Source organism: Chrysemys picta, chromosome 3, assembly GCF_011386835.1.
Source record: "Chrysemys picta bellii isolate R12L10 chromosome 3, ASM1138683v2, whole genome shotgun sequence".
In the NCBI taxonomy this organism is placed as follows: Eukaryota; Metazoa; Chordata; order Testudines; family Emydidae; genus Chrysemys; species Chrysemys picta.
The window spans coordinates 122470162-122496069 of NC_088793.1; the positions used below are offsets into that span (position 1 = coordinate 122470162).

The 25908-nt window shown below is 41.6% G+C and overlaps 2 protein-coding genes across 17 annotated transcripts in view; one reads left to right on the forward strand and one right to left on the reverse strand.

Moving 5' to 3' along the window:
- Nucleotides 1–9247, reverse strand: part of PRKN (parkin RBR E3 ubiquitin protein ligase) — a 1174462-nt gene extending 1165215 nt beyond the window's left edge. For 2 of the 6 annotated variants that reach the window (XM_065590384.1, XM_065590382.1), the window contains exon 1: nt 9095–9244. In XM_065590384.1, the coding sequence (XP_065446456.1) occupies nt 9095–9101 (7 nt within the window). In that variant the 5' untranslated portion in view covers nt 9102–9244. Of the gene's footprint in view, nt 1–9094 lie in introns of all 6 variants that reach the window. The other 4 variants (XM_065590386.1, XM_065590385.1, XM_065590383.1 and 1 more) reach the window with 3 other exon arrangements.
- A 101-nt stretch (nt 9248–9348) lies between these two features.
- Nucleotides 9349–25908, forward strand: part of PACRG (parkin coregulated) — a 455962-nt gene continuing 439402 nt past the window's right edge. For 5 of the 11 annotated variants that reach the window (XM_024108474.3, XM_024108469.3, XM_024108476.3 and 2 more), the window contains exons 1-2: nt 9357–9549; nt 9842–10000. In XM_024108474.3, the coding sequence (XP_023964242.1) occupies nt 9854–10000 (147 nt within the window). In that variant the 5' untranslated portion in view covers nt 9357–9549; nt 9842–9853. Of the gene's footprint in view, nt 9550–9810; nt 10001–25908 lie in introns of all 11 variants that reach the window. The other 6 variants (XM_065590401.1, XM_024108471.3, XM_065590399.1 and 3 more) reach the window with 5 other exon arrangements.

Below are 25908 nucleotides of genomic sequence, written 5' to 3' on the forward strand. Positions count from 1 at the left end.
GGAGAGAGACATAACCAAGTATTTAATGTTTGATGTCAGGAAGCTTGTCAACAGACAGAGAAATTGCTCAGATTTAAACAAAAACAAAACAAAACAAAAACAAACACCCTTAAATATGTCCTCATTAGATGCAAATTAAAATGCTGAATAAGCAGTGGGCCACAATTACAAGCTAAAGAAACAGCAGGTAAGAAACCATTTTCATTGATCAATTATAAAAAAAAAACCCTAACATATTATAGTAAATATTCTGCATAAATTCTCCCTTCATGAATATGGAACATTATGAAGTAAGAACTTTATGTGTCAGTTGAAATTTTGGAGCCAGAAAGGGATTTACATATCATGAAATATAATATGTACAGTACTACCCTGAGACTATAGTGTTTTTAAGAATACTTTAACAAGTATATGGTTTTACAGTAAGCTAAGATACTGGGAACTTCAAGAGCTGCTAAAAAAAACCACTCTTTAGAAAAGCCTTGAAAATTAGGATTCTGAGGCCAAAACTTTTACTATTGAGCCAATTAAACTTATCTAATAACAGCCATGCAGGGACAGATTTCAAAGGTATTTATGTGCCTAAACATGTAGGTATGTGCCTACTGGGATTTTGAAAAGCACAGCAAGTTTGGTACCTAACTTCCGTAGTCACCAGGAACCACCATTAGATAGAACTTCTTTGCAAAAAATCATTAAACACTATTTTCCTGCAAAACTTCAGATCACCTCAAATATTAACTCACCAAATGCATGGTACAGATATGGTCAGTGAAAGTTTTGACTTGTACTATAAATTATTTATCTAGTGAAACTTTGGCTTTACAATGGAAATGCAAACACTCCTTACTATCATGAATAAAAATAATTAGTAAGTAGAGTTTGCATTTCCATTATAAAACCCAATGTTCATACTTTAATATCCCAGTGATTTTAATTATATCAAGCTAAAACTTGAAAAGTTGATAGCCTGAATGCAAAGTGTTTTGCTTGTTTCCTTATAAATAAATGTGTGTATAGAATGATACTAATCTCAGTAATGCTGGTGTACTTTGAAAATCTTCTAATATTCATGAATAGCTATGTGCAGCATCAGATTGTTCAAGACCCACTGCGGTGAATGTCCATGTATGTGAAGCTAGATTTAAGCTTACTGTGTTTATTCATGATGAAGACCACACTGATGAAAATGTGTCAGGATTCACTTTCCATTGAAGATAAGTCAGAAGCTGAAGGCATATGGTATTAGATCACCGATTCCACTGCAAGTATAGTCTCCATTATAGAGAGCACATCAGATATTAAACTGACACCAAACTTTATCTTAGCTAAAAGACTAATATGAATCTTATTTATTTAATTCATGAACAGTTCTGCTCTTCTAAACTACTTTTCCCAAAACTTTTCTCCATTGGATTATACTTCTAAACCTCGCCTCTTTCGCTTACTTTTAACAATTAAGTTACTGACCAATCTTTTTAGTACACTGAATGCAGAGTGTACTGTAGATTGAGGAGAAGACAGTACAGTCTAGTGCAGAGGACTAGGCTCTAAAATTCTAGGGTTCTATACATGCTTTCATCATTGATTTTCTCTATATGACCTTGGGTCAGACATTATTTATGTTCAGCTACTTAATATGAGTGTTGCTGTTGTTGTATTGTACAATAAACATATTAGGCCAGGAAGTTTGGGAATGAACAGGGTCATTTGTAAGGGCTTCACCCAAGGTATGCACTCTGAAAAGCCTCACTTTCCTTACCATATCACATTCAAAAGTGTGGGCTGATGTTAAAAGTCTGCTCCCAACACATCCTGCAGAGTGGATGTATCTTAGTACCATCTCTATTGATTTTCATTCCTACATTGTGTTCTGTATGCAGTCTTACAATAGTGAATGTTATTTTCTGAGATGCTTTGATATCAATAAGAGGATCTTTCATGTTCTAACCATTTATTTCAGTTAATATTTCCCTTGATAGAACATCAATATCCTTAATGATTGTCATTTCAATCTGTTTCCAATCTTCCAGGTTTGGCCAGGTCATCAGCTACCTCACTCCCTTAAACCCAAATGTGTGATGGAGTCAATTGAAAAGTCAATTGATTGCCTCACTTTCTGATCCTCAGAGCCTCCTTATGAACCGCACCATTGTTAGCATTCTGGTTTCTTCAAAAGGAATTGAGGATCAGTGCCTACAAGTCAATAAACATCACAACATCCACCTCTGTTTCTGTTCATGTCTTGCAGTACAGTAAGAATAGCTTTCAGTTTGGCTGTACAGTTCATACATATCCTGAACTAGTGTTCTTTCTTGTACTCTCTCCATTACACCACTGGATGAAGATGCTACAACCACCATTCTTGAAAGATCTGTCTGCCAAACCATTGGCGTACACATGAATCTATCTGCTTTGTGACTGATGCTGTTAGATGGTCTTTTCTACCCTTCTCCTCAGTGCAGTCAAGTCCATGTGTTCCTTTGAGCAAGATTCCAAAAGGGAGAGACATTTACTAAAGCAAATAGGTTCATACGGAGATATTATTGGGCATACAAATTTCTTCACACAGTCTACTCTACTAATGTTAAGTGTTTCCAGTTCTTCAGTAGCTTTTACAAATTTTTGAAACAAATTGTTTCAGTCTTGATTTGGTTTTCCCATTTTTTGACAGACAGACCTGAATAATAATGACAGTTAGGTGGGAAACAAAGACAATTTCCATACTGAATTAGCTGTGCTTTTCAACAATTCTTAAGTACTTGAACATCAGACTCTTGTTCACAAATTACAGTTGGAGTAGATCTGATGGGTGTTGCTAGTTTTACTTGATGTTTATAAAATGCCTGGCAATTGCTAGATGACTGATAATAATAGTAATAACTATCATAATAAGTGTCTTTCATTAGTAGATCTCAAAGCGCTTTACCAAATAAGTCAGTATCATCATGCCTATTTTACAGATAGGGAAACAGGGAAGTAACTTGCCCAAGGTCATCCAGAAGGCCAGACAGAGCTGGGAATAAAACCCAGCTCTCCTGGGTCCCAGTCCAGCACTGCATTCACTAGGCTACACTGTTGTAGAAGGGCCAGATCCACAGCTGGTGTAAACGTGTGTGGCTCCATTGACTTCATAGATTATCTATGACAATCTACAATAGCTGAGAATCTGATTCTATATACAAAAAATTTATTACACTGAAAATTATAACTGAATAGAAATGATGTCTGGTTTTGTTATTCTCTTTATTACATACACATACTGTACTTTTGACAAACTAAGCCTTGTTTTAGAACATTTTAACTGATGGAAAGAGCATCATGATTCCCTTTATTAAGTAAGCCAAATAGATTTATGTTACAGTATCTAACTCTTTCCAGAATCCAGTTAGTTTGTTTCCTATAGATTACTTTCCAAAAGTTAACTGGGTGTTTTTGAAAAGTGCCTGGCAGACAGTACGGGAAATAGACTGGATATACTGAGAGATAAACAGTGCAACTTAAAATATGTAATTACATTCTACATTTATTACTTACAATTATCATTTTTTGAAAATGGATCTGATAAGTCTTCCCTCCACAGCAGGATTAACATATGTGGACTACAGATTTCTGGTTATGCAGTATTCTAAGGTAGTATTTCTCTAACATTGTGCTTTCCTGTGATTCCCCAAGAAATACATTAGAACAAGTGTGCCGCATGCTTTTAGAGTTGCTTGTCGATTTAATAGGAAGGAAATAGGTGCTTTTCTTTCTAACATCTACATTAAAATGAGTAGGGTTCAAAACTCTTAATAAAACTAAGACAGTAATTACTCACACTGCTACTTTTAAACATTTGACATGCAACATACTAACAAGCCACACAGAAAACTTGAATTTGCAAATTGCGGTATATGTAGAACAGATACAGCTTGCAGGAGGGTGAAGGGTGGGAAGGGAACAGGTAATAAGAATGACCTGACTTTTGAACTATGGCCTGACCTGAAAACTCATGCCTTATGACATACAAAGTAGAGAAGCATTTTGGGAATTGAAAGCCAATACAAATGCTTTCATGTGCAGTTCTAAGTTCTGGCTCTGGACCAATGACAACAAAATAAAATACTGATCCCTGAAGTTGAAAATTTTGAATTGAAACTCATTTCAGGTGCTTTTTATTTTTTGCAAATATGAAAAGAGGAAAACAAACTCTGTCCTCATCCGCAGTCAGTAATTCACGAGAAGAGTCCTGTTTTGCACCCATCAATTACTGTACATCCATATTCTTTTGATTAAATGGGAAATACCAAATCAAATGACCCATTCTCTAAATATCTGTAAATGCTTAAATTCTTTGCTCTTTTAAATACTTTACTGAAATCATTAACTGCATAGCCAATCAGCAAACTGAAATTATATATAAATAGGCTACAAAGTTTTAAAAACTATTAATAAATGAAATGGGCAATTCTGGAGTCAGAGTATTGCAACTTCACTTAAAAGGGGAAAACATCAAGAGACACACAGTTCCTTCAAGAGCTTAGGCAACAAATATTGTTTTTGGTATTTATCTTGCTGAATACTTTCAAAGATGTATCTTAGACTTAGAATTCAGGAAACACTCGTGACTTCAATGAAGATCTATAACAGTAAAGCTTGTAGGACAAAACCCTGTTAGTCTATCAGTCTCTCCATGGATAGTCTATCAGAAGTCCATTGACAGCTTACATAATTAATTTGTTGGTATGATGTTCCAAATAAAGATGTCACACAAATAAAAATAAATATATTTCCATATTTTGAAGGCTTAGGAGAGTAACCTCTCTACTGAAATAATGAACACATATCAAGTTATGCTTTTTAATACAATTCAAATTAAATGTCAGCATTAAAGTCTTGGGCTACATGGTAACTCATTTTCAACCAAAATGCTGCTGTTATTTCTGAAAAGTTACCTGATACACATAGGATTTTTAATTAACTACCTTACTCATACACCTTACAGGTTCTAAATTAACTGTATCAGCTGAAGAATGGGACTGCAGTGTCACTGTAGACAGTCCAATGAAAACCCATCCACATTGTGCAGCTACAGTCAAAAAAGCAAAGAAGTCTTAGAATGCATATGGAATGAGATGGTGAATAATACTAAGAACATTATAATACTTTTACTTCACTCAGTGGCACTGCCTTATCTGGAATACTGCATGCACTACCAACACAGCTCACAAAGCATATTGCAAAACTATAGGGGAGCGCACTGAGCATAATCAAGGGTCTGGAAAAACTCTCATATGAAGAGAGATTGAAAAGTTTAGGATTGTTTACTATAGAAAGTAGACCATAAGAAGTATATGATAAAATAACAAATGGTATATAAAAGGTAGATTGGAACTTCTGTTCTCCCTGTCTCATAACACACAAACAAAGGAGCATTCAATTAAGTTAAAAGGTGGGAAATTAAAATTGGATAAACGGAAATACTTTTATACACAATATGTAATTAACTGTAGCACTCCTTTCCACAATAAGTCATTGAGGCCTAGAACTTTATAAGATTCTAAAAGAGATTGGATATTTATATGAATATCAGGAATATCCAGTTATAATAATTAATTACAACAAATTTTGGAAGGGACGGTCAACTTTATGCTTCAGGTTTTAAACCAATCTTAACTATTAGAAACCGGGATGAGACCTTTGCGAGCAGATTATCCCTCATCTGCCTACTGTAGAGTTCTTACCCTTCCCTTGAAGCATCTAGAGCAGGTATCTCAAACTCAAATCACCACGAGGGCCACATAAGGACTAGTACATTGGCCAAAGGGCCGCATCACTGACACTTTTTCATATAAAGGTACAAAAGCCCCACCCCCACTCCACCCCTACCATGAGGCCCTACCCCGCCTCTTCCAACCCCTTCCCCAAATCCCTGCCCCGCCTCTTCCCCTAAGCGTGGCTCCCTGCTCCTCCCCTCTCTCAGCTGTTTGGCAGCGGGAAGCACCTGGAGGTAGGCAGAGGAATGGGGACGCGGCGCGCTGGCAGGTGGGGGGGGAGCGGTGGGTAAGGGAAGCTTGGCAGTAGCAGGAAATAACTCTGGAGGGCACTGGGAGCTCGGCGGGCCGCAGCAAATAACTCCGCGGGCCACATGCTTGAGACCTCTGATCTAGAGGCTACGGTCAGAAACAGGATACTGAAGTAGATGGACCTTGGATGTGATACAGAATGGCATTGTTCTATATACTTCTAACCTTTTTTCTACTTTTTGTCTCAAATAAATTTTTTTTGCCAACACATAAATCACTCAAGGCTCCAAGTAATTAATATATTGTAGTATCAATAATTTGCCACTAATCAAAATATATTTAAAAATTTTTTACACATTCACTATTTGCTACAGTGAAAAGACAAATACAGCCTCGTTGCTGCCAGCACTTTGATACATGCTTAACTTTATATACTGTGCATGGTCCCATAGACTTGCAATCTGATCCAGGTGGGCCACACCCTTATGCCCACACAAACTTTCACTGAAGTCAGTGGGGCTCTCTATAGGAGTGCAAGGACCAACCACAGAGATCAAATTTCTGGATCTGTAGTCATTACTATTCCTAACTAAATCATCCACAAGAACACTATACTGTAAGAATATATGATTCCTGTATTTTTGTCAGGTTTGAAAAAAACATTATATGTTTAAAATACACACATATATATTTAGCATCTGACAATTGCTTTGAGACTTTCTTGATCAGTTTATAAATGATCCGTTTAAAGTTGATCAGTTTAAAACTAAGAGTTTTTGTCTTAGTAGGTCATTTTCTACAAACTCAGGTCAACTAGGGAATTTGCATTAGGTCATATGCAAACCAAATCCAAGACTTGTGCAGATTTATTCCTAACAGGAAGTCTAGGGCTCAGTTCATGGTCTATAGTCATGGTCTTCAAGCAAGATCTACTGGCTACACAATAAGAAGCAAATGACACTCAAGCCTTTCTTACCTTCAAAATTTTAAGTCACATATGCCTTTTTAAACTGTATTACATTAACTTGCTAAAGAAATTTTTAGAAAGAACAAGAACTGCAGTTCTGTAAGCACATAACGTAATCTGAACTCTGTAGAATTCATCAAGATATATAAATATTTGGATATGAAAACACTTTTTCATTAAATCAAGTTGTCTCATAAATGCTCTCTACTGCATTAGAAAAAAAAGAAACAGATATATGCAATTAGGCACAGACTGCAGTAAATGTTGCATCTAATATTCACATAGAATAAAAAAAATTACAGTTGCAAAATTACACTTAACTTTCTTTTGCCTTTAAATGGTTTAAAGACAATAACAGCACACTAACATTTTGGAAAGCCATACATTAATGAGAAAGGAAAGAGAATTTCTAACTGTAAAATAATGGAGATTATGCAGCAATTTCCAAAGAAATTCAGTTACAAAACTTTTAGAGGATGAATGTCTTGATTAGGTCTCAGATAGGAGACAAACACACAATGTGAGAGGCAGAAAAAAAGCTGTTTAAAATCAGGGGGATAGGAAGAATTCCTTTAAGCATAAATAACTTTATCTAGCACCTCAATTTTATGTTCTTTTTGTTTCATCTGTAATTAACCACATAACAAAAATGAAAGTGAAAGAGGGGGAGCATGTAAAAAGGAAAATTTAGTTTTTGAGGGGAACACATGGTGGCTCTTGTGATTTGTGGGGCCCACAATGAGGGAATGGGGGTATTGGGGATTAATTGCCTCTTCTTCCCAATACTAGAGGGAAATTTTGGCTACTTGGACTGTTATGTGTTGTAATACTATCAAAGGGGTACATGTTGCCAACTTTGGGACTACCCTGGTCATCTTACCCAGTGCTCTCCTGCCCCCCACTTCCCCCTGGCCACTATCTGTGAGGTCAGAATATAGGTTGATTGCTCCATTCCACTCCTGGTGCCTGAAGGGATAATAGCACGGCAGGACTGCACAAGACAGCAACTCACAACCAGCATGAAGGCAGTGAAGAAAGATCAAGATGAACCATGACTTATTCACAGCAGCCATCAAGATTTATAGACAAGATGGGTCAGGTAATATCTTTTATTAGACCAACTTCTGTTGGTGAGATAAGCTTTTGAGCTTACACAAAGCTCCAATAAAAGATATTACTTCACCCACATTGTCTCTCTAATATCCTGGGACCTACTGCATACATCAAGATTTATATGCAGACCACATGGTGAAAGGACAAAAGGGGTGCACTTCATTGAAATAGGCAAGTGTTTTCTGGAGGGTCAAGGGGAAAAACAATAAGTTTTTAATGTCTCACTCTTTTTGTGGTAACAGATGCCAGTGCAAAGCGGGTGTAAAAACCTCCCATACTCTTCTGGTAGGGTTTTACACTTGCTTTGCACAAGTGTAGCTAACTCTGCAAAGCAGCGGAGAGTCCAGACCCTCGTACTATCATTTGCCTGTAAAGCACCATCCACATTGATGGTGCTGGCTAAATAAGGAATCCAGACTTGCAAGATCTCAATTCACAAAGTGTGTTCATGCGTATGTACTGTGTGTACCGTTCGTGGGTGTGTGCACATACTGCATGGGGCGGGGGGGTGTATGTACTCTGGGTGCATACAGTATGCGTGTACTGTGTGTGTATGGTGTGGGAGCACGCATACGGGGTGGGTGTATTATGCTGGGGTGTGCACACGGGATGGGTGTGTTGTGTGGAGGGGATGTGTACTGTGTGTGGGGTGGGTATGCTCTGGAGAGGGGTGCGTGGGGGAACACACAATATTGTCTATGTCGATGGCTGGGCAGGTGGTCACTCGGTGTTGTCGGGACTGGCCTCGTGGCGGGGGCGAAGAACCACCACACTACTGATAACGAACAAGCTAGTGCCAGGCAGGCCTAAACGCAGGCGGCGGGCGGGAGGGGGGAAGGAGCAGGCGGCCCGAGCCAGCGTGTGCGGGGTGGGAGCGGGGCCGGGGGCCCAGGTGGGGAAGAGACACGACAGTGGGCTCACTGCTGCGCCGGCAGAGCAGGGCCCAGAGGCTGCGGGGGGGGTAAACTGGAGGGGGGAACGCTGCATCCGGGTCTCACTCACTCACCTATCATGGCCACGGTGGGGGGAGGGGAGGGAGCGCGCGCACGCACCCGTCCCGTCCGCGCTCGCAGCTCAAATTCTCGCCTTCAGCACTCTGACTGAACACGCAACTGCGGGGCGAGCCGGCGGGACTGCTGAGTCATAGTGCGCATGCGCACACTTGGAGCGTGCCTGCCGATCGCTTAGTACTCTGGGTAGCGTAGTTCTCTCGTGCGTACGCTCTTTCCTGCTCTCGCCGGGGCTGTTCCACGTGATCGGCGCAATTTCACCCCCCCTCACGTGACCGCAAACAGAAGCCGGGCAGGTTGTTGACACGTTGCCTAGCAACCGTGAGGCGTCCCTGGAAGCGTGTTGGTGTTAGCGACAAAGTGAGGCAGTGTCCCGCCCTCCCAGCCAGACCCCTCACAGGAGCCTCCATAGGCAACAGGCGGGGGTGAGGAAGAAGAAGGGCAGCAGCGGGTGAGGAAGGGCGGCAGGGGCAGGGGTGAGGAGGAAGAGGAAGGGCAGCAGGGGTGAGGAAGGGGGACAGGGGGTGAGGAAGAAGAAGGGCAGCAGGGGGTGAGGAAGGGCGGCAGGGGCAGGGGTGAGGAGGAAGAGGAAGGGCAGCAGGGGACGAGGAAGGACAGCAGGGGGTGAGGAGGAAGAGGAAGGACAGCAGGGGGTGAGGAAAGGCAGCAGGATGGTGAGGAGGATTTATTTTTTCCCAATTTATTCTTTTAGCCTATATATTTAATTCCTGTCCCCCACAAAGGTGCCTGGGGACATGGTGGCAGAGAAAGATGGTTCGAGCCCCCCGAAACTCACTAGAGAGAGACCCCAACAACAACAGCAGCCACTGGGGCAGCTGAGGAGAACCAAGCAGCAGGTCACAGATGGATTCACTGTTAAAGCCATGATGAGAAACACTGTGGTATGTTTGCTGCCAGTAAAGAGGTTTTTAATTTGTTTAGTCTCATGTGCCTATGAAGCAGGTTCAAGGGTGGGGTCGGAGCCTGCCAGAAAGTATGCAGGGTTGGCATGATTTTAACTGAGATTAATTGGTCATGGAAATAGCTTTCAGACCTTGAAGAAATGTCATCTTGAGGTAATGGGTGGTCTCTCAGGATATTGTGATACTTCAGGTTAAAATGTGCCAGTTTTGTGTTGCCGTGTATGTTGTTATATTGTTTTGCATAATCAAATCATATTGAATCAAATTCCAACCTATTATGAAGTTATGTCCAAACATAATTATGTTGTACTTTGTTAAAATGTTATCATGTCATGCCATGACACTGTGTCAAAAAGTCTTCACCTTGTGTCACTGTATGGTGAAATTATGACATAAATGTCACATCATATGATGAAAGTTTTTCTTTGCAAAGGAGATGGTCCTTAAATCCTCAGCTCAGAGATACTATAGAAATGCAACATATTACTATTAATTATTATTCTAAGTATATATTTTAGTTAAAGGAAAACCCATACAAAGAGGTAGGAGAAAACAGTTGAACATCACATGAAAAATACAGCATTTTTAAAAGAACTTCCAAAAATAATCATCAAAAACCTTTCACACAGTATTAGAAAATATTACCTTGGAAATAAACATTTATTTTCTAGTGGCTAGCTCTTTAGCATGAGGATCACAAATAGGGGTTGATCCATCAACCTTTACTTTAACTAACAGTCTTTACAGAAGTAGTTCTATTAAAGTGTGTGGGACTTCTGCCATGAGTAAAGATTGCAATATCACACCCTGTGTCTGTAGTAAACCTTTCCTACAGTAATTGTTGTAACTGATTGTGTCCATTAAATTTAATAAATAAACCTCAAAGCTTCTGGTAATGCTGCTCAATTTCTAAGTGGGATGTGCTGTTATGAGCACACAACATCTGTGCTCAAAGCTCTGGATTGGCTTTTTGTTTGCTTTTGGGTACAGTTCAAGGTGTTGGCAACAGTCTTTCTCTTTCTCTCTTTTTAATTGCATATACGTTCCCAATAATAATTACAAAATGCATGAAAAAAACCCTAGAAACTGATATCACACAGTCTCTGGAATTCATTATATATATCAAAATTTAAAAGAAAAACAAACAAACAAGTCTACCTTAAATATATTGAGAAGCATTGTACTCTGTAGAATATATCTGAGAAATAACATTTTCCCCTTCTAGAGGCCTCAGTTGGACTAACAAACAACAATAATTATGAGCAAAGCCCCTCCCAGCACTGACTTATTATCATGTAATAATAAAAAAACCTTTATTATTTAATGTTAGCAGCCAAATCAGTCATACCCAGGTGCTTAACTTTATGCATAATCACATTAACTTCAATAAGATTATTCATAGGGCATAAAGTTAAACACATGCATAAATCTTTGCCTAAATTAGGCCTTACAGACACAAAACATGAAATGTAAAAAACTATAGGGCTATAACATAAAACAAGCATATGAACAAAAATGATTAGGGGTATGGAATGGCTGCCATATGTGGAGAGATTAATAAGACTGGGACTTTTCAGCTTGGAAAAGAGACGACTAAAGGGGGATATGATTGAGGTCTATAAAATCATGACTGGTGTGGCAAAAATAAATAAGGAAGTGTTATTTACTCCTTCTCATAACACAAAAACTAGGGATCACCAAATGAAATTAATAGGCAGAAGGTTTAAAACAAACAAAAGGAAGTATTTTTTCACACAGCACACAGTCAACCTGTGGAACTCCTTGCCAGAGGATGTTGTGAAGGCCAAGACTATAACAGGGTTCAAAAAAGAACTAGATAAATTCATGGAGGATAGGTCCATCAATGGCTATTAGCCAGGATGAGCAGGGTTGGTGTCCCTAGCCTCTGTTTGCCAGAAGCTGGGAATGGGCGACGAGATGGATCAGTTGATGATTACCTGTTCTCTTCATTCTCTCTGGGGCACCTGGAATTTGCCACTGTTGGAAGACAGGATACTGGGCAAGATGGACCTTTGGTCTGATCCAGTATGGCCATTCTTATGTTCATATGAACCATCAATAAACTTGAATCTGAATCTTATTTTAGTGATCAGTATATAGATAACTGTTTGTTAACTATTACTATTATTGCTTTTAATTCACAAAGTCTCCAGTCAGGATTTGGGCTCTGTAGAAACACAAAGAACTGTATAATCACCACTCTGAAGAACTCAGAACTATAATCTATGCTCTACCACATCTGAAAGATTGGAACCCCAACTGGCATAGAACATTTATCTCTAATTCTGAGGTTCATGAGTCCTCCATTTAGAACCCATAAGTGTGTATTTCCTAGATCATAATTATGTTTTTCTAATAGTTCTCACATCTACAGTATGTGCTAGTAAGCTACAGGCCTCATGTCCAAAACCTCATTTTTACATTTTCCCCAAGACCAGCTGGTCTTTGATGCTCATTTCAAATTTGTTTCCAATTTTGTTCAGGATTTTCATTTAAATCAGTCTATGACTTTGACTGGTATTTTTATCTGCACTCACATTCATCCCACATTCTCCATAAGATGAACATTAGACAGTTTCCGTCCTTTGATTTAGACAGGCCATAGATCTTTTGTGAATCCTATTTTCTTTTCTTGAGTCCTGTGAATAAGTTTAGTGGCATTTCCATCCTTCAAATTGTTGGGCAATTATTGGCTGCAAATGCACAGACATGAGTTCACGAGACAATTTTCTCTATATATACCTCTGCTAGAATATTATATAAAGTTCTGAGCGCCTTGGGTCAGGTCCACAAAAGGACTTAGGCATTGCAATGCTGAATGTTGCAGCACCTAATTTTTATGTGGTCAGAAAATTACAGGAACAACGAACACTGTGATTCACAAAGCCTGAGGTTAGCGTTTAGGCTTTCTATACAATGAATGGGGAGAGATAGGTACCTAAGATGTGATCCACAAAAACCAGCATGCTAGGTATGGGAGCCCATCTCCTGGAGTCAGGAGGCTTAGGTGTCTAAGCTATTTTTTGCAGGAATGAGTGAGGTGTCTGCCTTGCTCCACACAAGACAGCCAGAGGAGGTGGTGCTCATTGTATAACTGTTAGTCTAGTGGTTAGAGCACTCATCTGGGATGTAGAGCCCCATGTTTAAGTCCCCCTTCTGCTGGCAGGGGAGAAAGGATTTAAACAGGGATCTTCTCTCTTTTTGGAATGTGCTCAAACCACTGGGCTATGGGATCTTCTGGTGTGAGGTTCCCTCAATTTCTCCTGTTGTAGCTTTTCCACTGTAGATAAATAATTAAAGAGTGATTGGAGAAGGGGGACTGCACCTGGGGTCTCCCACATGGGTGGCCTACCTACCAGTCTACGAGTTATTCTTTCTCTCTTGTTGGTCCTATGACTTTTCCCCCCGTGGATAAATACTTGAATAGTCACTGAATGAGAGAGAGCTGGAAGTTGGGAGATTCAGGTTCCAGTCCCCCTGCTCCAATCACTCTTTTGTTATTTATCCATGGTGGAATAGCTTCAACAGGAGAGACTAAGGGAGCCTGCCATCAGAATTTCCCAGAGCTCAGTGGTTAGAGCACTCTCCTAAAGGTAGTATACCTCTGTGCAAATTTTGAATGAGACCCGATCTGATAGGTGGCTTCAGATGTTCTTCCATCTAGCCTCCCCCCAGTTTTTGGATTCTTCTGGGGCTAGAAGGGAGATAGGCAACTGGACACCTAGTGTAAAGCAGCAATGTCACACTCAGAGGCAGAAACTTAGGCACGGAGGAAACTTTTTCCATGACAAGTTAGGTACCGAGTGAGTTTAAGTGCCTACAGTGTTTGGTGTACGTTTTATGAATCTCACTGGAGACAAAAAATGGGATTTAAGCACCCAGTCTGGGGCTTAGGCTCCTAAGTACCTTTGTTGATCAGGGCTCTTGATAGTAGAAAAATACTGACACACTGGAGAGAGTGTAGGGAATTTCTAATCTTACTACTTGCTGTTCTCCCAATGTTGGTAAATTAACTTGTAAACTTCCTACCATTGTTGTTATCTTATTTTCAGGTATTATTTTCTATTATACACTTCATATCTTGGGTAGATTGCATCTAATGTATCAGGAATGTTTTAAATAACAGCTCTCTCCTGTTTTCAAAACAACAAACCCCAGGCAAGCCCCAAGAAATGACATTCTTTCGGCCTTCAGCAGACATATGGGCTGTGGAAACCAGATAATTTCTTTTTAATTTGGTCTTCATGCTGCAGCTTTATCATCTAAAATCTTCTGTGACTCAACATACATTTGTTTACCCATTATGTAACACTTTCTTCATCATATTGATCATTAATAACTTATAATTCACCATTACTTTCCTAGGGTTACCATATCTCAAAAATAAAAAAAGAGGACCCTCCACGGGCCCTGGCCCTGCCCATTTCCCCAACCCCTAGCCCCGCCCCAACCCCACCCTTTCCCCACCCTAACTCCGCCCCCTCCTCCCTTCCACTCCCAGCCAGGGGGAAAGGGCTGCCCCAGTGCTACCGGCTTCAGGGTTTGCCGGGCAGCCTCCAGACCCTGCGCCCCCAGCCGGCGCTCCCTCAGCGCAGCTGGAGCCCGGGAGGGGAAGCGCCCAGCCGTGGGCACAGGGTCTGGAGGCTGCCCAGCAAACCGTGAAGCCGGTAGCGCTTGGGCTTTGGGCAGCCCCTATGCCTCCGGACCCTGCGCCCCCAGCCGGGCACTTCCCCTCCCGGGTTCCGGCGGCGCAGGGTCCGGAGGCACGGGGGCTGCCCGAAGCCGGTAGCGCTCGGGCAGCCCAGCTCTTAAACAGAGCCGAAGAGGAGCAGAGCCTCCCGGCGCGGTGGCTCTGTGTAACTGACACTGTGTCAGTTACACAGAGCCGAAGAGGAGCAGAGCCGCTGCGGCTGGAGGCTCTGCTCCTCTTCGGCTCTGTTTAAGAGCCGGGCTTTCCGAGCGCTACCGGCTTCCGGCAGCCCCCGTGCCTCCGGACCCTGCGCCGCTGGAGCCCGGGCGGGGAAGTGCCCGGCTGGGGGCGCAGGGTCTGGAGGCACGGGGGCTGCCCGAAGCTGGTAGCTCTCGGGCAGCCCGGCTCTTAAACAGAGCCGAAGAGGAGCAGAGCCTCCCGGCGCTGCGGCTCTGCTCCTCCCCGACTCTTCGGCTCTGTTTAAGAGCCAGGCTGCCCGAGCGCTACCGGCTTCGGCCAGCCCCCTTGCCTCCGGACCCCAGCCGCCGGCCGGGCACTTCCCCTCCCGGGCTCCGGCGGCGCAGGGTCTGGAGGCATGGGGCTGCCCGAAGCCGGTAGCGCTCGGGCAGCCTGGCTCTTAAACAGAGCCGAAGAGTCGGGGAGGAGGAGAGCTGCCATTTTCCCGGACATGTTCGGCTTTTTGGCAATTCCCCCCGGACGGGGGTTTGAGTGCCGAAAAGCCGGACATGTCCGGGAAAAAGAGGACGTATGGTAACCCTAACTTTCCACAAAATTTTTCCGAATTCTGGAGATGCTGAAATATATCTGCAAAGACTTTTAAAACAGCTTTTTTATATTAATCAAGGCAAGGTGAATTTGACCTTGGTGGAGAGAATGCAAAACAAAAAAGAAAGGAGTTTATTTTACAGCTTTTTTAATTCTAGAGATGTGGAGAACAAACTATATAACCACTTCAGTGAGTTTAAGGATTAATTTTTTAAGATCTTTCCTCCTCTCCAGATATATTCAGTTCACAAAGATATTTGCATATCTTTGTATAAGCAATAGTATATAAAAGAATACTTGATTTAGTCTAGAAATTCAGAAGTTTTAGCAGGGCTTGAAAAAATTTACTCAATTCATGACAAGTGGAAAGCTTTGGCTGGTGAGTATGGATACCTAAACTTTCACACTTTAAGTGAATTTAAGTTATTTTTAAACAATTAGGATTCTAGCTCTTATGGTTTCTATTATGGTTATGACAATAACATTTGGAAGGTTAACAGAATGTGAAAAAATGCAGTACCGTCTTCCTAGTCTGCAAACAAGTAAATCCACTGTCACTGCAATGGCTCCTAGCTTTGATAATCAACAGCAGAATGAAATTAATAAGATTCTGATCAGTTTCACAGGTGATAGTTAGAACACTGTGGAAAGTAGTGAAACTGGTAAGAATCATGGTGGTTTCTTATTGACACTACTGTTGCTTGGGAAAGTTATAAACAACAGTATAGGCAGCCACTGAATTTATTCTCATGGGAGAAGGACTCAAAAATGGAGATCACAGAGTTGTAGAGTATTAGGTCCAGATATACAAAGGGATCTAGGTGTTGTAACACCTAACTTTTAGGTGCTTAGAAAATCACAAGAACAATTGAATTCACAAAGTCTGAGTTAGGTGCCCAGCCTTTTATACAATGCATGGAGAGAGATCGATGTGTGATAATGGGACCCACAAAACCCACCATTTAAACTAGCCAATAAGAGTTATTGAGAAAGAGGAGATGTCCAAAGTGGAACAGCTTCAACAGAAGAGATTGAGAGAAACTCACATCAAAGTATTGCAAACCCTAGAGGTCAGGGCACTTTTCTGAGAAGTAGGGGACCTCTATGCAAATCTTTGCTCGCCTTAAAGCAGAAGGGGAAATTGAACCTGGGTGTGGTACATGCTGAATGAATGTACTAACTAGGGGGCTGTAAGTTGTAAGAGAGGCACCACCATAGCTTCCTCTGGCTGGCTTTTTAATGGTACCTCATCCAGTAGGCCAGCTCTTAGCGTGCCAACCAGATCAGCCCCTGCCTATCTTCTGCTGGTTTGAGAATTATGCTGGGGCATAGGCATTATATAGGTGTCCAGTTACCTAGAGTGAGGAGCAGTGCACATGCCCAGAGGCGGAAACCTAGATGCCTCAGGGACTTTTACAGCAAAAATGTAGATGTCAAGTGAGGCTTGGTTTACTCTACAGAGTTAGGTCTACATAAGCAGCTTATGTCAACCTAACTATGTTCGTATCTACAGTACAATCTTGCTCCCGCCGATGTAAGTACCCTACTACACCGACATAATAACTGCACCTCCATGAGAGGCTTAGGGTTTATGTTGGTGTAGTTAGGGTGACACTGCATTCCTTTAAGGGGTTGTTGGCTGTCTTGGAGCCATGAAATTGACAAGAAAGCCAGCTCCTGGCTCCCCAGCTGGGCTGCTGTCAGGTCTCTGCTCCAAACCATGCTGCCATCCAGGCTCCCAGCTTGGGCTGTTGCCCGGGCTCCCCACTCCCTGCTGGGAGCCCTGCTGCCCCTCAGGGTCTCTGCTCCCCACCAGGAGAATGGCAGCTGACTGGACCTCAGGCGGCTTCCTCCCTACTCCCAGCTGGGAGCAGCTCCTCTCCTCCCAGCCCCCCACTTCCAGCTCAGAGCAGGGAGGTGAGAAGCCTCTGAGGGCAGTTGGGCTCCCAATGGGGAGCTGCGTGGAGCTAAGAGCCTGGGCTCTCAGCCCCCCACCCTGCCCCTCTTCAGTCGGTGGAAGCGCTCCTGGTGAGGACGCACACTATCAACAGGAGGGTAGTGTGGACATCAGTAAGTACTGCGGTAGCTGTAAGTCGATCTAACAGGTCGATTTAAGATGGTAGTGTAGACCTGCCCTGAGATTATGTACCCACAGGGTTAAGCGGTAGCTGAGTGAGGGGAAGATTGTGGATCACAGTGCTGCCTGAAACTGGGACATAGAAACCTAAGAGCTTTTGCAGATGTGGGGCCTTGTGAAAATTACTGGAGTCCACAAAGCCTGAGTTAGGTGCCCAGGCAATATGAACCGAAGTGTGGAAGCCACAAAAGCCAGCAGGCTAAGCAGCTCTCCATGTAAACTAGACAACAGCAGATGTGAACGAGAGGGTGTGTCCTATGCTCATCCTTCTCAGGGAGTTTGGTACTTATCTCTGCTTGCGATCTTTGGCCATGAACCTTCTCTTGGAATCATGTATATAAGCCATATTATGCAAGAAATGCTAGAGGAGCAGGTCATGGTAGTGTCCACTTTATAATTTTAACTCAGTGATTCAATACCACCCAGCCCCTGGTTCAATACCACTCTCTGCTCAATGGGGAGAAAGTAATTGAATGTGGATCTCCCACCTCTCAGGAGAGTGCCCTTGTCTTAGGATGTAGTTATTGAATAGTCTGGTGTAGGGCTCTCTGAATATCTCCTTTTGAAACTGTTCTACTTTGTATAAAAACTTAAATAGTCATTGGGCCAACAAGAGTGACAATGACTCTATAGCCTTGTGGTTAGGGTACCTACTAGGCATGAAAGATACAGGGTTTACTCCCCCTGGTCCAACATGGAACTTGTTGGTGAAAGGTCTCCCACCACCCCAATAGTAGATAGAAACATTTAATCCTCTGGCTAGTCTGGTAAAAATTCATGAGTTCTCAGTTTTAGTACCCTGTGTTTAAAATGTATTACAGTAGAACCTGCGAGTTACTAACACCTTGGGAATAAAAGATTTTTCATAACTCTGAACAAAATATTATGGTTGTTCTTTCAAGTTTATAGCTGGAACATTGACTTAATATAGCTTTGAAACTTTCCTGTGAAGAAGAAAAATGCTGCTTTTAACCATTTTAATTTAAATGAAACAAGCACAGAGATTGCTTCCTTACCTTTTCAAATCTTTTTTAAACTTTCCCTTAATTTTTTTAGTAGATTACATTTAACACAGTACTGTATTGTAGTTGCTTTGTGTGTGTGTGTGTGTGTGTGTGTGTGTGTGTGTCCTGCTGCCCGATTACATACTTCTGGTTCCAAATGAGGTGTGTGGTTGACTGGTCAGTTCATAACTCTGAGGTTGTACTGTAGTTTAGATAGCTGGCTTAATAGATATTCACCAAAAGAAAAATGTTTCTGATCCTAAAGTAACTGGGATCCCTTTTCTTTGTTCATGTGTAACTTTTTACTGATCCAATATGTTTTTTCTTCAAAAACTGTGGAACAGATGAACTGATAACTGCAGCATGGGGCAGGGATCGCTAGCAGGAGAGTTCTCTGCCAATTGAAGTCTCTAGGCCACAGGATTTGGGGACTTCAACAGCAGAGTCAAGGGAAAGGGTAGGGACGGCTTTGTGGCCTGCAGCATGCAGGGGGTCAGACCAGATGATCATAATGGTCCCTTCTGACCTTAAACTCTATGAGTTTATGATATACCAACTTAGGGTACATCTACACTACAGGGGGGAGTCGATTTAAGATACGCAAATTCAGCTACGTGAATAGCGTAGCTGAATTCGACGTATCGCAGCCGACTTACCCCGCTGTGAGGACGGCGGCAAAATCGACTTCTGCGGCTTCCTGTTGACGGCGCTTACTCCCACCTCCGCTGGTGGAGTAAGAGCGTCGATTCGGGGATCGATTGTCGCGTCCCGATGGGACGCGATAAATCGATCCCCGAGAGGTCGATTTCTACCCGCCGATTCAGGCGGGTAGTGTAGACCTAGCCTTAGACTAAAAATTCATGTAGTCCAATTTCCTGTTTCAGACAGTGGTCAGTACCAGATACTAAAAACACTTCCCTATAATAGACAATTATGTAATACTTTGCCTATGGGAGAATTTCTTCTTAACTCCTGAGTTAATTTAGTGGTTGGTTTATGTCCTGAAGCAGAAGAGGTATGATATTCCTTATGAACTTTTATACAAGCTAAGTAACTGCAAATATTCTTATTATTCATATAGATAATACTACACCCTGTCTCTGGAAGCCAACAAGGGAAGAAATGAAGAACAATAGGGAAATAAGGCTTCAATTCAGCAAAGCACTTAATCACATGTTTAAGTGATTTGCTTAACTGGGGCCTATGAGAGGCAGACTCAAGCATCCACAGAATCAGTAGCCTCTCATAACCAGAGGAGTGAAGAGCAGCAAAAATAATTCCCTCCCCCATTAAAAATAGGATACTTGCGAGTACTAACGGTCACACATTCAGTTTAAAGCATTGGTATTTTTATCTGAATAAGCAATGATTTGATTACACAGTCAAATCAAAGCACATGCAATTAGAAGTTTGCAGTCTAGGGTCTGAGAGGTTTTCCGGGTCCCTTCCAACATGAATTAAATGTAAGAAGACAAAAGTTCATATGTAATCCCCCCTTCCTGTGCATTCCCACAAGCATGCCTTTAAGATGATATCAGAAGGGGATCCTGCTTTGATGTCTATCCTAGTATTCCTCCACCAGCTGTCATTTTCACATTTTGTACGCTCTCTAGAGTGCACAAAATCACATATTGCACATTCAAATAAGCCTAATGGGAGGAATTCAGGAAAAGAGATAACTATTCAGGATAAAGGGAAGACTCACTTTGGCTGAGGTTAAGGAAGGCCAATCAAAGAAAATGTTATTAGCTTGTCTTAAATGCTTTACTTTGTATTTCGATGGACAGTGTTTTAGATGTATGCCCTCCTTTACATACATTTGTCTGTAACTCTGTATATCAGTGTATTTTTAAAAGAACTTAGTAGACAATCACATATTGCTTGTATGGTGTGCATGATTTTTTAAATACTTTATTTCTAAATCAGATTTTTCAGAAATTCCAAAAGGATGTAAGGGCTAATTGAGGATTAAGTTGGTTTAAATTTGGATTTTTAAAACGGAGTAATTGAGCAGAGATATTCATGTGCAAAAATAGCCTATGAAAAAATCTTAATTGGTGAAATATACCCTTCTTTTATAGTCAGACATCCTTCAACACATTTTTTAAAGGTGAAGTTAAGATAACAGCCACATATCAGTAGTCTGAGTGCAAATTATTTTAGAAGAATGTTAAAGTTTAAAAATCCCTTTAGGCTTTTGAGGGATCAAAGTAGTTGGGGGAGGAATTCCTCACTCTAGACACCTGAATGGTGCCCAGTAACAGCAGAAAAGTGGAGGAAGGGAGCCGTCATTACACAGGGACCTGGGTGCAATAGGAAATAAGCAGGAAGATTGAGAAGGGGGTTCATAACTTTCCAGGGGCCTATTGCATGGTGCCTAAGAAGAAGCATGCGGTGAAAAGAAGGAGCAGGGAAGGGAATCTTATACACCCTAATATGCTGCCCCCAGATGCTAAACTGTCCCTGTTTTCCCCACCTTGCAGATCTTCAAAGCAGGGTTCCATTTTTGCTTACAGAGTTCCACCTAGAGAAAGAAGACAGGGTGCTAACAGGAGTCTGGGGGGTAACATCTGTAGCAGCATTTTCTTAATCTCATTATTGCCATTCTTTGGATTTTATCACAAGTTGTGTAATATTTGATGTTTTTTTCTTGAAGCCCCAGCTGCTGGAATCAAGAGATTGCATGAGGTTCTCAGCTTACATTAAAAAATAATTTCTAGCTAGTGTGGTTCCAGAAAAAGTCTTGAAAACATTACCCTAGTGTACCATAAAAGCTCTGAAACTAAAAAGCCAATAAAAGGAACCTACCATTTAAAAAAAAAACCTCACGATTTTAAGGGCCTACCTCATGATTTTTGAATGATTGGGGATGGCATTATTGTAGTTTTGCTCACCTGGCTCCATGCAGAAGGCCTCCACAAACATTTCCAGCTGATCTCTGCCTTGGCTTCTAGTGAATATGTATATTTTAGGTGTCATAATACATAAACTCCTTGTCCAATTCTCTTTAAATATGATAGAAAAATTCTACCTCATCTCTATTGCTATTATTTTTATGTTTTATAAGGTAGTACCGACATTGTTTTATAATAGAAATTTAATTGCTACCTTAACTATGGATCACTGCTGTTCTCTAATCTGGAGAATGATCAAATGGAAGTCTACTAAATGTACAAAAAGAAGTCTTCCTTTAGACTGGGAGTAAATATGAAAAATTTCAGCCCACTGTAATTTCACTTTGTCTTTTTCAGAAAGTTATAAGCACCTAAAAATCAGGGCTGCTTATGAAAAGACCTTTTCAACCAGAACTGTAGCATTCTTTCTACAATATTATGATAATATAACCAGAAAAAAATATATGTAATGCTAGATATTATAGCATCATTTATCAGAGCTCAAATTTCATACTGTATTTTTAACTAGAATTTTTATTGCTTAATGATGTTTCTGTTCAGAAAATATTCTTAATATTGCTGTTCTTGATATTTTAGAAGACTCAGATTTTTTTTTTAAATTAGTCCCTATTTTTTTATAAATATAGGGGAGAGTTGATGTATTTTTCATAAATATAAGAATGAGATTTGTTTCATATTCTTGAGCGTGGAGAAATGCACGCTGCTCAGTTACATATTTGAATCACCAATCTGCCTTTTATAATTTAGTCATATGACTGAAAATAGATAATAAGCAGATTGTCAATTAGCACCCTCATCATATCATTGATTGACATTTTTTATTATCTTAAACCACTTCATTTATTTTATTCACAATATTTTACATAGAGAGAAAGCTTGTAAAGTTTTACATTTCATAGGTAGATGAACTAGATGTAAAATTATTTTGAAACATAATGACACTTTTCAAGATGCCTTAGCTAATCAGTTCTTTATGAACTAAAAATAGCATATTCACACTGAACCATTATTTTAAATATGACTTACAGAGAGCACTGTAAGTTCTGTCCATTGAAGTATTGGGATACAATACTTAAAACTTTGCAAAATTGCACACGATTGTAAAACAGCTTATACCTGACCCCTCCTACCATAAGGAGCCAAGGGAATTCCAGGGTGGTTCTGATCATACTGGCAGTAGCAGATGCTGCGATGACATATCAGAGTGGGAATCAGTAATTGGGGCAAGGCAGCATGCCCTACTGCTGAAGTTAATGGAGGACAATTGTCTTTGCCAATCACCTTTAAGAGGTGCTGTTGTTATTCTATAGTTTATATGATAAAGTGTTGTTCACTCAGTCGTGGGTCAATAATGATGTTGGTGAAATTCTGGCCCCCCCGAAGTCAATGCCAAAACTTTAATTGACTTCAGGAGGGTCAGGATTTCACCTAATGGTCTTACTATAATTAACTTATAATCAATAGATGTCATAGTCTGTTACATGGCCCAGGACCAGCCCTACACCAAATTGTGCCCCAGGCGAGGAGCATCTTTCGCACCCCCCCTCTATTTGTTAAACTTTTGAATACTTTATTTTTATTGTATTTGTAGCCCATTTCATGACTTTGATGCAAGATATGCTTGCATGATTTATTCCTGTCATATAAGACAATACATTTGCACACTAAGATCTGTAAATCTGTATTTATTCATGCCATATATAAACAAATAAATAATTCATTTCCTCTAAGCTTATAGAAACGTTGTAAATTAATATAAAAAAATTGAACTCTGCACTAACATTGGGTGGACCAGTGTTACAGTAGGCTTATTCCTGGGGGAATTCTGCACCACTGCGGCGCAGCAGAAAAATGACCCCCTGTAGATTCTCTTTGCTTCCTTGCAGAAAATGGTTTCTGTGCGGAAGCAAAGAGAAGCTGCACCAGTGCTCACTCACCCCTCCCCAGCACCTCAGACAAGTCTTTCTGGGCAGCCAGGGGAGAGGTAAATCACTGGGGAGAAGGGGGCCTGGGAATGCCCCGGCCGCCCAGGGAAGTGAGTCCAAGCTGGGTGGGGTGGAGGGGAAGAGGAGGATGGAGACAAGTTCCCCCCCCCCTTCCCTGCACAAAGCTAGGTCAAATCAACCCCCCAAAACTTCCCCTGGCTGCAGGAAGCTCTGCACCATGGGGTTGGGGGGGGGGGGTTGGGGGGGGAGGTCTGATGGAGAGGGTGAAGTTCAGCAGGGGGATTGCGGAAGGGGGTATTCCGGATGCACAGTAGTTGGGTGAATAGGGGGAGCAGCTCCCTGTACAGTGACCCTCTCCCCCTGCCCACACACACCTAGAACCTCCCACCGAGCCCCCCCCAGATCAGGAGCCCCCTGCATGCAGAACCCCCCACTGAGTCCCCTGAATCCCCACCCCACTGAGCCTTACTCCCTCCATCAGGAGCCCCCCACACCTGGACACCCACCCACTGAGCCCCAACCAGCTTCACCTGACCCCCCACCCTACCAAGCCCCTCTCCCCCACCACCCTCCACTAAGCCCTAACCACCTTCACCTGGACTCCGCTGCAGAGTCCCATTTCCCCTGCATCCAGAACCCCACACCGAGCCCCTGTGCATCCAAATCCCCCTCCCCAGACCTCCCATCGATCTCCCCACACCCAGATTGTGCCACTCAGAAACCTGGTACCCTTGAGAGAATTCTGTACCAAAAAATTTAAATAATTTAAATTCTGCGAAGTTCTGCATATTTTATTTGTAAAAATAACACAGAAACACAACAACAATATAATCATACCATTTTCAATTTTGGTAATTTATTTCAAAATACTTGTAAGCAAATAATTAAAAATGGTGTGATTATATTGTTATGTTTCTGTTACTTTGACAAATAACATATATGCAGAACTTCGCAGAATTTTAAAATATTGTGCACAAAATTTTTAATTTTTATGGCACTGAATTCCCTCAGAAGTAAGTAGATGATAGCCTTAAAATGTTAACCCTCATCCTTTAGTTCAAGAGGTCAATTGTCTTGCCTTTTCCCTTGTGAACTGAAGCACAGCATCAGAGAGATCCAAAGACTGGCCAATGTCCTTTTAAAACAATAAAATAGCAAGTGATGTTTCTTGTTGGCCATCGTCGATCAAAGATATATTTTAATGAGCCTGAGCTTCGAAAAGCTGCATTTACCACTCGCAAGTGTGACCAGTAGCGTGAGCAGAATCCTCAAAGCTATCCACACATTAGGAAAAGTGTCCTTCAGCCCTGCATCATGAATGAATTGGAGAACTTGGAGTGGAGAGTACTTCCCATATGACAAAATCTAACGGATGTTGTCCAATTCGAAATAGTGGTCTTTATCATAGATGTCTGAACATTCCCCATGTGTCAGTGTCCGATGAAGGTGCATACAACTGTTAAAGAGTGTTTTCCTGTCTGGCAGCAGCTTACGAAGGTCATATAAAAACCTTCAGGTTTTTTCGTGATTCGTCATTTGTCTGAATCTTTCTTTGATGGACACTCGAGCAGTGTCAACAAGTGACCGAAAAAAACTTTCTCTTGAATTTTTCTTCCAAGCTTCTGATCACCTCATCTCTGTCCTTGTAACCAAACTGTCTCTTCTTCCAATGAATACAAGTTTCCTTGAAGACGGGCTCAACTCCTAAGTTTTCCTCCGTTCCTCAGCAGTGATGGCATCTTCAAATCTGTTGTCTCTGTAGGCCACAACGAAATCAAGGCAGCTTCTCAAAGTAGTAGCGGTCATGATGTCCATTGACTGAATTTATAATGCCTTGCTTACAGCATTTACTGAGAACCCAGAATATCATGCCAAACCACAACTGAGACCAGAAATTTGAAGTCAATGATCTGAGTGGCCAAGCTTTGCACCTCGGGTCAGATTCCGTCCTTGTCTTTACTTGACTGCGCCCGTTCCATCAGGCTGTGGTAGACTTCAGTCACTTGGTTTCTCACTGGCCTTATACTGTCAATGCAGCCTCCCAGCAAGTGTCACTTAGCAGCTTCACGGTCAGATTTGTAACATTGTCTGTGAGGACCTTCCACCTGATAGTTGATGCTGAAAACAGATTGCATATCCTTTGCAGTACTCTGAAGAGAGATACTGAATCTAAAGAAGATGACACTGTATCTGACACAACAAGGTTAAGGGAATGGCTGTCACCAGGCATGAGGAAAGTTCTTGGATTCAGTGCAAAGATCCTCGCCTGAACGCCATTGTTTCTTCCCTTCATGTTGTGCTGTTATCATAGCCTTGGCCGCAGCAGTCCTGAAGCTTTATTTTATTCTCATTCAAAATGTTCATAAACAGTTCTGTTACGCCTTTTCC